Source organism: Fringilla coelebs (assembly GCF_963513975.1).
Source record: "Fringilla coelebs genome assembly, chromosome: 4".
Lineage (NCBI taxonomy): Eukaryota > Metazoa > Chordata > Aves > Passeriformes > Fringillidae > Fringilla > Fringilla coelebs.
The window spans coordinates 19019399-19036268 of NC_140032.1; the positions used below are offsets into that span (position 1 = coordinate 19019399).

The 16870-nt window shown below is 35.7% G+C and overlaps 1 protein-coding gene across 2 annotated transcripts in view; it reads left to right on the plus strand.

Annotated features, from left to right (window-relative positions):
* The window catches only part of TBC1D19 (TBC1 domain family member 19), a 47151-nt gene extending 36344 nt beyond the window's left edge, over window positions 1–10807 (plus strand). For both annotated transcript variants that reach the window (XM_084204711.1, XM_084204712.1), the window contains exons 14-21: window positions 360–444; window positions 2693–2737; window positions 3938–3970; window positions 6279–6388; window positions 7599–7690; window positions 8440–8555; window positions 9370–9440; window positions 10430–10807. In XM_084204711.1, coding sequence (XP_084060837.1) covers window positions 360–444; window positions 2693–2737; window positions 3938–3970; window positions 6279–6388; window positions 7599–7690; window positions 8440–8555; window positions 9370–9440; window positions 10430–10504 — 627 coding nt within the window. In that variant the 3' untranslated portion in view covers window positions 10505–10807. The remainder of the gene's footprint in view (window positions 1–359; window positions 445–2692; window positions 2738–3937; window positions 3971–6278; window positions 6389–7598; window positions 7691–8439; window positions 8556–9369; window positions 9441–10429) is intronic.
* Window positions 10808–16870: the final 6063 nt, after the last annotated feature.

Genomic DNA, 16870 nt, shown 5'->3' on the forward strand with positions numbered 1-16870 from the left:
CTTACTAGGACATCCCCAGGTCATAGTAACTGAGTTGAAAAGCAGTCTAAAAGATGTAAAAGCAGCCAGGTACACATACAGTCACTAATGTTGTGACAGAAGGGGATGAACACCTGCCGAGGGGGAAGGAGGAGGGTAAAAGAATGTGGATATAAAACTGATAACAAATGAACATGAATGTGAAATTATAGCAAGTTCAAAGTGAGCCTGAAAATTTGAGCAGGAAAACAAGCTAAGGTGGTGAAGAGCTTTCAACCTTATTGGCTCTCTTAAATAGCATCTAATAGGTGCTAATTAAGACATTAAATTTGTTTGACATTGCTCTGATCCGGTTAATCAGCTGACTTACTTTTCTGCAGGTATTGCTGTGTTTTTCCCGAGATACATCTGTACTGGAGCACTTTACTTACAGTAGTGCCACCCCACCCAAATCATACATACAAGGTAAAAAAAGAATTGTTTTTCAAAAGATCATGTAGATTTTTGTTGACTGATGCACTAATACAGTATGTGAATTTGGTTTGTGTTCATTACACCTAGTAGACTACACTTTAAAGAATGTTAATAAAAATGTACCCAGCTGACTTCTGCGTAGATTCTGACAGTTTAGAAGCTGATCACAGATTGCAATGTTGTTCTTTTACTCCACTCTCCTGTGTATAGTTCTGCAGTGTTTTACCAGGAGAAATGAAAGACAACTATGAAAATATGGTAAAATCATGACAATGCCTGTCTTCCTCAGAGCTAGACATTTAAATAGACAATATTGTCCTCTGCAACTCCAATAAATTTAGCAACTGGAAGTTGTTATAGAATGTTGTCTTTGCAAAGCAGTGAGTTTTGCAAATATTTGTAGACAGGAGCAGAACATGTTGCTAAAGAACTGTGGGCTCTGTTCAAACATGTGGGAGAGTAGAGCTTTACCAAGCGTACTTAGAACTGATTTTTTTAAAAAGCATGGCATCTTCCGGAGTATTAGCTTATTTTTGGATGTTCTTTGACTTGAGGTCCCATTAGTTTTCTTAACAATCTTTAGATTTCTTGATTCAGTCTGCTTGCCTTCTCTGCCAGCTTCTCATGCCATTCTTCTGGATGTTTCCATGTGTCTTACGACCTCACCTGCCTTGATTTTATATAGAGGTTCCTAATTTTGCCTTCCTTCTTGAGTCATTCAGTAATCCAATCACTTTTTTTTCCCATGCACCTTCATCTTCTACATTCCTGTTGATTTCCTTGGTCCTGATGCCTGTGTATTTAGCCAAATATGATCCCTAAGTACTTTTTGTGCACAGGACCTCTGCTGACAGTTTTCATCTTGCTGCCTCTTATGTCACTATAAGTAATGTTTGTTTTCTAATTTTTTAATTCTTTTTTTATTACTTTTTTTACTGTCTTCTACTGAATGATGGAGTTTTCTTTAACTACTCCCTGAAATAAGCAAAGGGCTCACCTGAGAGCAAACCAGCAGTGGGATCCCAGGTCTCACTTCAGACACAGAGCTGTGGCAGCCCAGAAACACAGCAATGGAGAACATCCTGTGTATTCCTAGACAAATCTGGGGAATGATGTTGCTGATACCTAAATCTGTGCAGTGCAAATCCGAAAGGCTTGTATGTCCTATTTTTAGCTGATTTTCCAAGAGATGTGCTTTATGCTAAAAATACTCATCCTCCCAGATTATAATTCCAGGCTGCACAACAAGCAAACTGATGAAAGGAAAAGGAGAAAATAATTTTTAGTTTAATGAAGCAACTCATTTGTATAATTGGAAAACACTGGATTTTGTTTTCATAGGGTAGTAGGCAGGAATTTTGCAGGGTAATTTTTGTTTTAGGAAACTATCAAGGTCCAGATTCCATTGAAGCTGACAAAAGTTCCAGGTGCTAAATTCTATTGTGAAGAGTAAATAGAGTACACAGAATATTCGATAAATTTTCATGTAATGAATTAAATTTTTAGTTGAATGTTCTCATTTTAGAACTAAAATAATTGCAAGTTTTAATTACTTGTAATTATATTTAATAGCACTTCTATATTTCTAAATAAATGGTAAATGTTAGTAATAGATTTTGAATTATTAATTTCCATAGTTAAAATATGGTTTAATAATACAATTTGTTCATTTTGCAAGGAAGATAAAAAAGTTATACCATCAGTGTATATGATCAGTGGTTTTCTTGACTTAATTCTTTTGTATCCAGCGGATTACTTAAATATTTGTTTGTTATATCAGAATATTCATTTTCCTCTGTTGCAAACTAATGATGACTTGAATATTTTTTTATCTGTATTTTATTTTGTATCTGTTTGAAGACCTTTCCTGTCCCTAGGTCAGTCTGCCCTTATCCCTCCTACAGCTTCACTGTCTTCCAGATCTGCAGCAAACACCTTTAGAGCTCCTAAGACATACCCAGATAGAATCTCAGTGGAACAGCATTGCTGAAATTTTCCTCTTCTTTTTTTGTTGTTTGTCATTCTTTTTTATTGGTGCTGCATTTCAGTTTTATACCTGACATTGTACATGTCCCATTGCATTCCTTGCCACATTTTAGACAATGTCAGATGGTCAATAATGTAATTAGTTATGATTTTTGTAATTGTAACTTAAAACCTACTTTTTAATTTAAATTGTTTAAATCTTTATACATTTTACAGCTTAATGACTTTTTTTTTGTGGTTTGATGGTTCACAGGAAAACTCGGAATGGAAGAATATGCTGTTTTCTATCCTCCAAATGGTATGAATTATACTCTTGCCTCCTCTAGTGGCAGTTTGGAAAGATTTTTTTTCCTCAAATACATGATATTTTCTTATTCTATGGCAAGTTATGTTTTGCTATTACTCTGTGAAATTCATTCATTAAAAGGAGTAAGCTGGATGGAAGGTACTCCAAACCCACATTCAGCCTGGTGTTAGTAATTACAAATGGAATTTGTCTTTGTGTGTGGGAAGGAGAAGGAAAACAACTTGTGATACTGCAGCTTGTATTCAGTCTTGGATCAGCACTTAGAGGACTTGAATGATAAATGCTGAAACTGGCTGACCTCCCAGCTTTTCAGTACTGAACAAGCTACACCCTAAAGTCTTCTCCTTTCAAAATCTGTGTTGACACAACAGATCTATATAATTTTAATATTGTTGCTGTTGCTATAACTTCAGTTATTAAAATTGGTTTTTTCAGCTCTTACCTTGACCATTTCAATCCCTTATTGAATCCTTTCCCTCCATTTGTATTTCAAGCTCTTTCCTCTTGCTTTCAAGGCCTTACATCACCAATCTTAGATCTCTGTCTCTGGCCTTGTCTTTTATGTCTTCTGTATTTCAGTGTAGTCAGTTGGAGAACACACTTTTGTTTCATGTTTTTCTGTGTTTGCCTCTGCAATTCTTGCAGCTTTGTACCCATGAAGCATTGTTCTTACGATCTTTTGCCAAAGCAGCCACCTCTTACCAGTCTTATATAAAATCTAGTGAATGAGAGCTAAGATCAGCTGGGAAGGAGGAGCAAGCTGTCAGGCTACAGCTGCCAAGTACTGTGGATGTTCTGTCTGAGTACTACATGAATTACTAGAGGTCTTGGCCTCCTTTTTTTCCTACTCCATTCTTGTCAGTGCATGACATTTATGGGTTGTCATTTATCTGAAATTAGGTTCTGATATCAGCAAAGCCTGTGTGTATCAACTTCAAGGAAACTGAGCTTTACTTGACTTTCTAGGAATTGTAGCTTGTGTTTAAGCATGTCATTGGTTGTAGTGACATAGGTGATACTGTACCTAAGTATGTACAAGATGGAGATCTGTGCAGGTGTAATAACAAGGAAATACTTTATTCTTGATGTAGGCAGAATACAATTTGATAATGTGAGGGGGAATAATATTTTTTGCATGCATAAAGAGGATTATTAAAGAATAATAAAAAAAGAAATATTTTTATTTTGCAGGTGTAATTCCTTTCCATGGCTTTTCTATGTATGGTAAGTGTGACTCTCATAAGCTAAAACCTCAGGATTGCTTTTCTTCATATTGAAGTTTAAAGCTGTATATGCTTTTCTGCAACTTTTTAACTTATGTATGTGCTTTTATGTTTTTTGTGTATGAAGATTGTTGAATATAATTTTTTAAATTTTAGGCTGTTTTATTTACTTATATTACAGCTTGCTGCCATGTGGGAATTCCTTCTTTGAGAGCTAATAGCTGAGCTAAGCTATGCATCTTAATGTATATGAATAGAGGGATAAAGATTACCAACAAAGTGCTCTTTCCTTGTGTTTCACTTCTGGGTAGACCAAGTTACCCATGAAAAAAATTCTTAAAAACATAAATAATGTAAAAGGTCTGTTGCTCTCTACATTTACCTGCAAGAGGTGTTAAAAGAGCATTTCATAATATAATGCTTGCTAATTTACTGCACAGAGGAAAGCACAAATATCAACAATATTTTTAGGAAAAAAAGCAGAAAAATCTGAAGATGTGAGATTAGATGTTTTGACTTTTCAGTTTTTTCTTTTGGTTTATCAAAGGTGTTTGTAGCATCACAGAGCAAGCAGATTTTAAGATTATACTTAAAATGCTGTGTTTTACTAATAATGAAGTTTAATGATCACACACAATCTTTAAAATAATGGAATTGAACTATGAAGTGCAAATTTGAACCTGAGTAGGGAATCCAGAGTCTTTGGAGTAATGAGCACTTAAGTTACAAACTCTTCCTTAGGGACTCCCTTAGAGACGTTCACTTGCTCTGTGTGAACTGCTTTTCAAAATGTTTGGATTTGACTCTGCCCTTGAGAACAGTCTCCCAAATGGAGGTGTGAGTTTTCCTCCCTCCCTCCTCCCCAGTCTTTGCACAGGCTCAGAATAGTCTGGCTCTGAGAAGGAGAAGGGTCAAAAGCAAGGCAGCAGAAAGATGGTAATGTAGCTCAAGACTGTGACTTCAGCGGCTGGGACCAAGCAGAGCATCCGCTGTATTCCATACTGTGCTGCTCTGTGAGGAAGTGTCTGGGTCCTTTTGAAAATCCTATACCCTTTTTCCTGTTTGCATGCATTCACTGTCAGGGTGCCAGCTGTCAGAGGCTGTTCTGTTACCCTCCAGGCCTTTATGTACATGTGCACACTGACAAGTTTTCCACCTCCATCTTCAAGCATTAAAAACATGAGCACGGGTGACACCCCTTGCTTTTCTGACCCCTTAGCACCCCACCTCTCATACACAGACACCATTTTTGTTATTAAGCCACCTTCTCTGATACTTAAATAAGAAAACAAATTCACACATGCATATATCTGTATTATATTAAGAAATGTACATATATCTTGGTGTGTATATGTACATACGTATGCAGATAAATATATCCATATCCCTAGCTTAGTGTAAGCAAAATGGAGGGAAAGGTGAATGCAGAGATAGAAACTGTGAGTGTGTTAAAATGCAAACTGTCAGCTAAAAATGATTAAACCTGTAAAGTGAAGCAGTCAGCATGATGACTGGACAGATCAAAAGGCTGTTCACAAAAAGGTATGACAGCTGTCTGTGAGAATGCATTGAATGTATGGACTGTCAGTCTCAAGGAATGATGGTTATGTTTGAGCAGCACATACATATAACAGATTTATCTATATGCTAGACTTTTACAAAACGAGCAAAGTTTCAGACCTGCTGTTTTACAAATGTAATCAATTATTATTTTGAATCAGGTCTACTAGAAGACTTCTAAACAGTAAACTACCAACTGTCCATGGTTTACAGATCTTGTAAGAAATAAACATGTCTCTATGAGTTTGTCATACTTAGTGATGTTATTGTGGCAACCAAAAGCTGTTCTTGTAATGTTTTCATTTTCACAATATCTGTCTTCAAGCAGTCTTACAAATAGGGCATCAATTTGGAGCTGGTCACTGGCCCCATGGCCCACTGAAATTTAGAGACAGTTTAATCAAAAACTTGCACTGTTCACATTGCCCTGCAACTTAGTGTGCTCTCCTTACAGTATATTTCTTATGGTTCAGAAGCTAGCACTGTAGTAAGCAGGTTCTAATTGGTTTAGCTTCTTGAAATATGTAGGAATAATATCTACAATGTATCATACTCCCTTTTTTTGACTTTTTACATTAAATGATAGACTGTGATGGAATACTTCTTTCTCAATAATTGGGTTAGGATTGTTCTTGTAAATTGTGGTACTATAAATTACCTGGCTTTTCCTCATACTTCATGCACTTAATCATTGAACTCTTTTAGCAGTTTACAGTGTTGAGTCAATTATAATTCTTTTATCCTTTCAGTTGCTCCACTTTGTTTTCTGTACCATGAACCTTCCAAATTGTATCAGATATTCCGTGAGATGTATGTGCGTTTTTTCTTCAGACTCCATTCCATCTCTTCTCATCCCTCTGTAAGTTCATTAGGAATTAAATCCACTCACTGATATCCTGTTTGCTACAGAACAATAATATACAGTAGCATGGTTTTCTATGTGATTGAAATGTATTTTTAAAATATACTAAAATATTTCAGGCAACCTTGGGAAAATTATTAGGTAATTCCAGTCTGAATATTGTTGTTTTCTATGTCAGTGTTAGTCTTTGCTGTTGTGTACCTTATTAAAATAGTAAGTTCTCATTTCATGAGGTTTTGGGGTCTTTTATAAGAGTCAAGTTTTTTAATCCAATAGATTTCTCAGTTCAAAGAGTCAAACAAATTCACTTTCATTAAAGATATGTAAATGGACTCTGAAATATTGTCTGGGGTAAAGGGAATAAAATATATGTATTTAGATATTATTTCAGTCATACCAAGTTTGTGTCTGTTTCTTTAACTGAAGAATCTTGGTATGACAGCACATACTTTTTAGTACTACTAGATGAGCTTAAATAATTTGTCTGTTTGTGGCCAGGATCAGCTGTCTTGAATGTACAAGACTTGTAAAAATTGGCTTGTCTTCTATTTGTGAAGAATAAAACCGAGTAGATATTTATTTTTTCCTTCAAAAAGTGCTGAAAAGCTACATTGCTTTTTGAAAATATTTCCTGGTTAAAAGAAAATCCTGTCCCTGGTATACCATTTCAAGGCTATGGTATTGTGCTTTCCATCTTTAATAGCAGAGAAAGGGGTCCAACAAGAATCTATTCATATCCATGGTAATTTTTGAAACAATTTTTAAAATGTGTTTATGTTTAACTATTTTTGTAGTTATCCCTATTGCTGTTTGGTTTTACTTATCAGGGAGATACTTTTTCTCACATCCTTTATTTTTTAGTGCAACTGAGGTCTGTTTCATCAAAGTGGAAATAGTTCAAGTAGGTTGCATTATAACCCATTAAGTACTTCAACCCCAACATACAAACACCATAAGTAACTCAGACTTTCAAAGGACTGTCAGAACATATTATATTGCTAATACATACATGGAATTTCAGGAGCAAGGCTTTAGTGACTGAAGGTATTAGAATTGCTTGTGCCTTTCTCACCTGAGTTGAATACTGTATCATTAATAGTGTTTTATTGCTTGAATTAAAAATTTATGCACACTTACATGCTGCTAGTGTTTTCCCAGATTTGACAGGATGAGTGTTAGTATTCATGACATGATCTTGTTTCTTTAGGGCATTGTATCATTGTGTTTGCTTTTTGAGACTCTACTACAAACTCATCTGCCCCAGCTCTTCTATCACCTCCGAGAAATTGGAGCTCAGCCGTAAGTACTTCTTTCTGACTTGTATTCTGGAAATGCTGAAATATTCTGAAAACGCTGTTCTGTAGTGTTTTAATTGAAGATCTATAGGAAATTACACAAAAGTATAACCATCAGTTCTCCATTTTTTCTTGAGAGTCAGATGGAGTGCTTTGTCTAACCTGCGTATCTGTGCTTTGTACATTTCTTCTGCATGCTCTGTGAAAGAGAGAATTGCTCTGTGAGAAATGTTCTTTGCTGCATTATTCAGCTAAGTTTCAGTAATTCATGTTGTATCTGATGGAACTAAGTGATGTATTTCCTAGGGGACAGAAGATACAGAGATGTGTTAGTTGCAGCAGAAGGTACTAGAAGAGACAAGAGAGCAAGAGTCATTCAATAATGAATTCATGGCGCCAGGCACAACAGAACCTGAAAACCGTTTTGTCTTAATTGGTATCCATCTTAATAGCATAATGGCAGAAAGGATGAAACATTGAGGGTGATAATAGCTGAAGATCACTCTAATGTGATTGTTTGATCAAAATGATTATGAGAATGATATTAGTACTTTATTAAATGAGATGCTAAATAATTTTATGATGGCTGTTGCAAATTAAACTATTGATTATTACTGCAGCAAAAGAAAATGCTTATTCTTCCTGGAAGAGAAGAGAAATGCAGAAAGATAATGAAATATTTTCAATTTACAGACAATCTGGTCATTATGGGAGGCAGAAATAGAATAACCATTGTTTGTCACTTGTTTGCAGGCTACGAATTTCATTTAAATGGATGGTACGAGCATTTTCTGGTTATTTAGCTACAGACCAGCTCTTGCTTCTGTGGGACAGAATCCTGGGATACAATTCTCTAGAAATTCTTGCTGGTAATAGAATTATTTTTACAAAACATGTGAAGTCTGTGTAAATGTAAGGCAAATACTCATTAGCTTCAATGTGTTCTGTGATGAGAAGAAAATAGTTGCTCTTTGACAACCTGCAAACAGCAGGTTAGATACATGTCAAAGCATATATCATCTAGAAAAGTGGAACTGAATGAGTACTGCATCTTTAATAAAAAATATATCAGGTAATTTTTTTAATGGCAATACTCAAAAATGCTAAGTGCTCTCTGAACAGAACACAGGATGTTCTCCCGGCTTCAGTATTAGTGGTAAATGAATTCATCACCTTTCACAAAGTACAAGATTCATGGTATTTATGGCAACTACCTCTACAGTACTTAAAGCAATTGAGAGTCCCCCTGACTTTGCTGGATTTCCTTCAACGTGGCATCTTTTAAGACACTTTGAAAGTTTTGTAGCTAAATAGTGCCCTCATGTTTAGGAAGGTTTAAGATGGATGTTTTAAAGAAAACATGTATCTTCAGTTGAGTCAGTTTTTAAATACAAAGTAGGAGAGTAGAAGAGAGAAGTTTTTGGTTTCATTTGTACATGTAAGACAGCTTGTCCCTTTTAATTAAAAGCTATTCATCTTAAACTCAGACTTTCTTGAAAGAATGTTGTGTTTTTCCTGTCTGTTTAAAATAACAGTCAAAGAAACTCAAACAAGCCACCTGTTGTATATTATTCTTCAGAATCAAAATAATTAAACTAAGTGAAAACTGGTACTTTATATCAAGATTAATTCTAACCACTACATATCAGGTCAGAAACCTAAATGTTGGACATTTTCTTTCAGTCTTGGCAGCTGCTGTGTTTGCTTTCCGAGCAGTCAACCTGATGGAGGTGACATCACTGGCTGCAGCTGAAGTAAGGATAAGTTTCACTTAGAGGAGATTGAAATAGTTTCTGATGCTTTGCCAGAAAGAGTAACTTAAGCTTCACATGGCACATGATGCATAGTGCAAATCTTTCTGTCTAAATTCTTACCTTAGATAAGAAATAAGGAAATTGTGAACATGCAGTACATAATGCTGCTTTTCTGGAGTAAAAGAAAATAAACATATTTCCTATAAAAATGCAGTGTTATAAAATTATTTTTTACAGTTAAGTTTTTTAAAATATATAATCTGTGTTAGTGGGATATATTGTTTTTGAAATACTGCAGAGGTTTGTACCCTTTTCCTCAGTACATTTTAGTTGCTTCTGTTCTACAAATTACAAGAATTTTAGAAGATTACTTAGTCAGTGTGAATCTGAAATTTCACTCTGCATACTGCCATAAGAAATTAAGAAAATGAAGTTATTAGCATGAAGATTATTACTTTATATAGTCACCTGTTAATTTTTTCTTTTTTTTTTTCCAAAAATGCAGTGATGGATTTTTTCCAGATTTAGAGAGTTTGTGATCACTTTCTTTGTTTTTTTTTTTTTTTTAACATACTTTCATGAGAAGACATTGATTATTTGAGGCATTACATTGGACTTAGTTCACAAGTACTAGCCAAGCCACAGGATAAGGATTCTTAATTCCCAATTATTTTTAGAAACAAGTTGAAATGTTAGACTCCTTATTCACCCATGATGCAGTGTATATTTGAAGTAAGGCTAAAGGCTAAAATAAAGTTACTTGGGTACTATACATTGGGTAAATCTGTTTTTTCTTTGGAATGTTAGAATGCAAAATTATGCCATAGGGTACTAACATAAACCAGTATAATTTGTTTCTCGCCATGTCCACATCTGATTATTGGCTGTATTGTAGTCAGTATTTGAATATTTTGCTGACTTCTTAACTTGCTTTGAGGAAATTTGATTCAAATGTCAAATTTAACAAGCCTTTTTGATTTTCATCCTAGGCTGTCCTTGCTGACCTTTCAACCCTGAAAGTTATGCCTCTTCTTCAAATCTTCTTGTTTGCTACTGTCACTTGATCTGTTTCAACAATAGTGGTACCACATCTCAGTCTTTCTGGAGAAGCTAAGCATCAACTATGCAATGTCTGCATAAAACCAAAATTAAACTCCATGTATGAAATCAATTTAGAAATAATTACCTTAATATTTTCTAATTGGAAAAAATAACTTTGCACATGATTGTGTGAAGTGCATGCTAATGAACTGCACTGTAAAAGCAATGTAAAAGCAATTACTTGTACATTGAGAATGACTACTTGTGCAAGTAAATAATATGAATCACTGTCTAAAATGCATGTGATATTAATTTAAATAAAGTAAATGTAATTCGTGATCTGAGTTTTGTGATGTTATTGTCAGAGTTGTAAAAGCTCTTATTCTTTTAATATGAAATTACTTGTTCAGGCTCACAGCTTAGAGGATATCATCTCCAATACTGTCAAGTGAGAAAATAAAGACACTTTTACCTGCAAGATTATTTTTTACTTTTTTCTTAGGAAAAAATGGGATCATACATCAGTTTTGCTATCCCTATCTTATTTATTCTTTTCACAGAAATTTTCTCCATGTTCTTTCTCATGTTAACTGCTCCTGTTTATTCTTTTCATACACAGAGATGTAGTCACACATTCCCCATTCATCTTTGGTTAGGTATAGAGCTATCTCATGCATCTGCTGAACTCCTCCCCAGATCAAAGGCACAAATTGTGTTCCCCTGCAGAGAAGGCCTGAGCACCGCTTCCTTCAGAACTTGTTGGAGCCAGTCTTTGCATGAGACAAAATATTGCCCTGAGAACGATGCCAAGAGTCCTTTTGCTGTGCCCCACACCCTCTCTGGGAGGGCACTGCTACGCCTTTGACAGTTTTGCAGCCTCTGTGATTCAACAGCTCAGGCTTCAGTGCAAGAGCCCTGCCCATGCTGATGATGCATTGTCACTATAGTCAGGCTGGCATCATCTGTTAGCTCTCATACCTTTTTGTGAGGTCTTCCTCACAAAATTTATTTGATTTGTTTAATACCAAAGTTGGAATCAATAATCTGATTTGATTGAGTGTATCTAAACCCCTGAAAAAGGCTCTAAGCCAAAAAATTATAATGGATTATATAGTTACTGAATTTGCAATAGGACTTTTGGTTTTGTCTGGTTTATGAACATGTACATGCTTATGTACATGTAGGTGTCATTATTTGCCATACTGAATGTAAGTCAGTGAAACATGAATCCTTCATACCTTGCTCAAAATTTGACAAGTGGTGTAAGCTGTAGTCTCAGGTAGGGGTATGAGCGGTATGTCTGTGATGATAATGAGTAGAAACTTGTCTCTGTCATGATAATGTAGTAGAAACTTACTGAACTAGTAAATTTATAAGGCTAACTTATAAAGAGGTTAAGTTGGGGACTTGGTGGTATCACTTCCTATATAAAGAATCAAACTGCTTAGCAGATAAAATGTTTGAGAATATTTGGGGAAATTTTGCTCTGGATAACAGAGAAAATTGATGTTTTCCTTAATATTTGCAAGAAGTTGTTTTAACTGTTTAACTAGAGGTTTTTCTGTGACACTTGATTTTTAAAAAGACGTGGTAGCTTTTATCCTTTACAGCAAGTATTACCCTGTTTTATATATGGGAAATGAAGGCCTAGAAAGATTAAGTGAATTGCTAAAGATTACAGAGTAGATTCCTCAAGGAGGTGAGTAGTCTCTCTTCTCTTGAATTTCTGGATACTCTGTGTATAAACCACAAGATCTTATTTAATCTTCAGATCTCCATCTAAAAATGCAGCATTTTGCAGTGTTTAAAATCCATACATTGGGTAGAAGTTTAGAAATTATAATGTTACAAAGCAGTCACAAGGATTGTGGCTCAATAAGGTCATTTCAAGGCTACCATGGTGTTATAAAGAATTAAAAGTATTTACTGAATAGCAAGCAAGATTCCCTACAGGCCTGCTGACCCTCTAATTCCCTTTGCTTTGTGCTCATACACAGTGCAGAATCTGAACAGCACCTTAATTTTTTCCAGATTAGGATTTTTGAGCAGTATCTTCTCTTCTTTTTAATTTTCAATAAATTTGGAAATGCTATAAGTAGGCAGAGATAGAGACTGTTTGATTCTTGTTTGAACAAGCAGTTCTGTGACTAATAGAATATCTGTTTTTATCTCACATCTCCCTTGCATCCCCTCCATCTTCCCCACTGGGGCACTTAAACTGTGCCTGACCTGCACCAGTGTCTCTCCTGATGCCTGTAAGGGAACCTTGTGCTCTGGAGCTCATGAGGGTGCCCACACACCTTGTATACAGGAGTACAGAGCATAAGTGCCTTAAAAGGAGATTAGGATGAGATTAAAAACTGAACTAGATCCTCATCTTAAGCTTCAACTATACTGTTAGATTTTTATATATTTTTAAAAATCTATTTTAAAGTGTTGTTTTTACTGAAGCGGTGTTGTTTTCATGTTCCCCTCAGTTACTCATTTAGTTCCAGCAAAAGACTCTGTTTCAGATTCTGGCTGATACTTGTATTTTTAATCTCCTTTGCTTAAATAATACTAATTCAATTTATTATTAAAATGACTGGTTTCTGTCTTGCAGCTAGATGCTTCTCTTGTATACACAGGTAGTATCAATTATTGAAGTTTTAATTCTTTAACTTTAGAGATCAGTCCAAACTTCTTGACGTATATAGTCTGTCATTTGACTTCCAAATTCCTAAAACTCGTTTTTCATTTTTCCCGTTGTAAGTAATGGCCAGATGTGATTATAGAATCATATCTAACATGATAATTACATTGTTTTAAACAGGCTCAGTTTAATGTCCAATGGCTCGATTTAGTCAAATTGTTTTGGTCCATTCCTCCCTATCTGAAATCAATATAAACAGACATTTCAGTACAAGAACCAGTTGTCTTCATATTTATAGATAATGATCAAATATTTTGCTGCTTACCTTAGGATTCTGGCTATGGTCTGTCAAGGGTTTCTTGTAATGTCAAATAGACTGTTGTAAAAAATGCAAAAATAAATAGGCTTGTCTAAAAATGTACCCAAGTTATCTTCCTTCAGTACTTCCAAAATATGTTGAAGCTCAAATCTTGATGGCTGGGTCATGGAACAACTGAATAACTAGAACAGTTTATAATTTTTAGTGGATTTTTTTTGTCATAGTAACAAATTTTATTATGAGAAATGATGAGAGTATAAAGACTGTAAAACAGTTAGATATCCCAGTAAAGGGAAAAGGCTGCAAGGAGTCTCCAGTTTAAGACACATTTCTACTTGTTGCCAGAAAACAGAAAAAAAAAAAAAAAAAAAAAAAAAAAAAAAAAAAAAAATTAAGCTTGCACCTATTTTACTATCTTCTCATGAATTTTATAAAATGCTTCCAGCAAGACAGAAGGGATTCCTTGAAACAGAATTGCTGTATAAAGATCAGTTTGGGGATAGCGATACAATGAGCTGTTAATTAGCAGTAAAATAAGCATTTTATAAAAGATATGAAATAAATTGCAAAACTGAAGGGCTGTATCTTTAGTGAGGAAGGGGAAGAGCCTTTCAAAATATTTTAACAAATCAGTAAAATATTCTGTCCAGTGTTTTATGTGAGGAAATGGGGGAGGGAGGGGACGGATGCAGTGGGAGCTGCTGGACGCTTCCTTTTCCTCTTTTCCTCCGGGCCGTTTCTGTCCTTGCCTGGCAGCTTGCATGTGCTGGACCAGCAGCTTCCATCCCCACAGCCCACACGGAAAGGGCAATTAGCTGAAGCACGTATTTGTGCTGCCCAGCCAGCTCCAGCAGGTTTCCTCCAGCCCCAGGAAGCTCAGCTGCTGGGCAGAGAGAGCAGCGGGGCCAGGGCAAGGTGAGGGCCCTGGGAAGGGCAGGCAGGCACGGGGCATTAGCCAGCCTTCCTGTTGGACTGGGCAGCACCACAGGAGAAAGAGCCCTGGGATAATTCCCCCTCCAGCAGCCATAGGAATGATGGTGGGTATCATTCTTGTGGGGGCTTTCAGAAGTGCTGAAGGACAACTCCAGCTCTTGGGATTCAGGGTTTTATTCACAGCTTTAGGAATCAGTACAGAAGGCAGAAAGTTCCCTTCTGGAGGTTTTCTGGCTTTTAGCACAAGGTCACACGTGTAGTGAGGGGCTGCACGTTTGTGATCTGAACCACTTATTGCAGCAAATAACCATGGAATAAACCAAAATCTCTAGAACCTAGAGACTGTGTGCTGCTGTTTGAAATCACTGAAAGATTTTTCTTTTCCTGTACACTTTATGCTCGGCTTTTTCAGTACCTTAACAAAATTGTTAATGCAGGGAAGATCATTTTGATCCAGCAGTGTGACAATTGAGCTGTGCTTCAAAACAGTGTTAAAATGTCTCAACTTAGTACTTTTAAAATTAGGCAATTAAGAGTATACCTACCAAATTATGGCATTACTGGCCAATTATGTTCTGGAGAAGCATCTTGGGATACTTGTCTTTTCTGGGGAGGACGCTGCTGCACAAGTCCCCAGTTATTAAGGGGGACAGAATGAGTCTGTGGTTAGGACAAGATGTTTGTCTCGGATTAATCACCATGTTTTGTAAGCTCTGACTGCAACACATAAACAGTGGTACTGCCATCTGATTGTGCCAAATACCAACCAGGGATCAGCCTTAAAATTAGTACAAAGGGAGAAATACTGCTTTTTTGGCAATTTTTTTTTTTTTTCAGTTTTTGTTTAAGCCCAGGGAGGTTCACCTGATTCTATGTCTTGTCAGACATTGCTGGTTACAGGAAGTGAACTTGAGGTTCTCTGAAGAAAGTTGCAGAGGGGCCTCCATGTGCCCAGATTTCAAAATGTTGTAGATGTTGGACTACTGATATATGCAAACAATTATCTCTAGGGAATTGGCTTTTATGGAGGACCACAGTGCTTTGCCAAATGACATTGTGTTTGGCTGAACAGTTTGAACAAATTGTTTCTTTTGGAATTATGACCAAAATAAATGGAATATTTAACAAAAGAGTTAAAGACACAATTTGTGCAAGACAAAGCATGTGACCAATTTCTGTGCTTTGCTTTAAACAAAAAAGTCTGTATCATGTTGCTAAGTGACAAGTTGGAATCTGATAGTCAATGGCAAAATATTATGTTTTATTCACATAATACGTTTTAGTAGGTATCTGATTGTTCATTTTATCCAAGAAACGTTCTCTGAGTGTTACATTCTATGGGTTTAGTTTTTTTTTCTGAAAAGCTCGGTTTAGGATAGTTATACCCTAATAAGTCTATTTATAAATAGTAGATCAGCAGAAAATATAAAAAGCAATAATACTTAATTTTCTACATGTTCAGTACTATTTCTTATCTAAATTTTTTTGATAATAAGTCTAGTGTCACAACATTTTCCCTTTTCTCCCAAGTGCATCTGGGTTACAAAAACAAGCATTTCTTTGAAGCCCAATTGTGCATCATTAATGTTAACATCAAGTTCTAACTGTGGAAAACTGGCATAGTTACAGCTTGTGAAGGAAGCTCCAATCCAGCACTCACATTACTGGTGAAGTTCTCTCCATCATTTCTGACCTTAAGACAAATTAGATGTCTCATTTTAGTTTGTAATACATTCTAACTGTACCCAGTTCCTGAAAGCATTTCAGGTAACTGACAGACATGGGAAAGGGGTGTTAGGAGCATTAATGCCCCTCATTTCCATTAACACGGAGGCAGGAGAGCCCATCTGCCACCTCTGCCTCACCCAATGCACTTCCACTGTGGGGAAAGCAATCCTTGAAAGAAAGGGAAAAGCTGTGGAAAAACGGTGTGTGGAAAAAGGGGTAAACTGACCTCAGCAACCGAAAAAGCAATCATTTGCTACTTGTATTTTTAACACTTTCTTCTACTGACTTTATATTGCATCTTTATTCAACAATTTTTTTTTCTTATTTTAAAAGCTTAAATAAGTTTTGTTAATCATACAAAAGATAAAGTGTCTTTTTGATATGTTTGTATAAATTTTGAAATTCAGACTTTGAAATACCACTAGATTTTTCTGTTCCAGAGCTTTATCTTCTTCTCCCTTCTCTTTTTGCAATCTTCAACAAATATCCTTACATAGTTTTGTCTAATCTGGATTTCCTGTATGGGAATTACTGTTTACAGCTTAGAGAAAAATAGGAACCTTTCTGATTAGGGTTATTCTCTTCCCCTGGGAAATATGTTTCTATTGTGTTACAAAGAAATCCTGGAAAAACTTTAAATTTGGTATCAGTCCATTCCTGCATTAGGTGGTAATAGGGATAAGGGGTAAGGATTATAGTGCAGTTTGTTTATGGCAAGTATTATTTATTTAGGCAGCTAATCAATATTCAGTCTTGAAAACACACAATTAAAAGGTG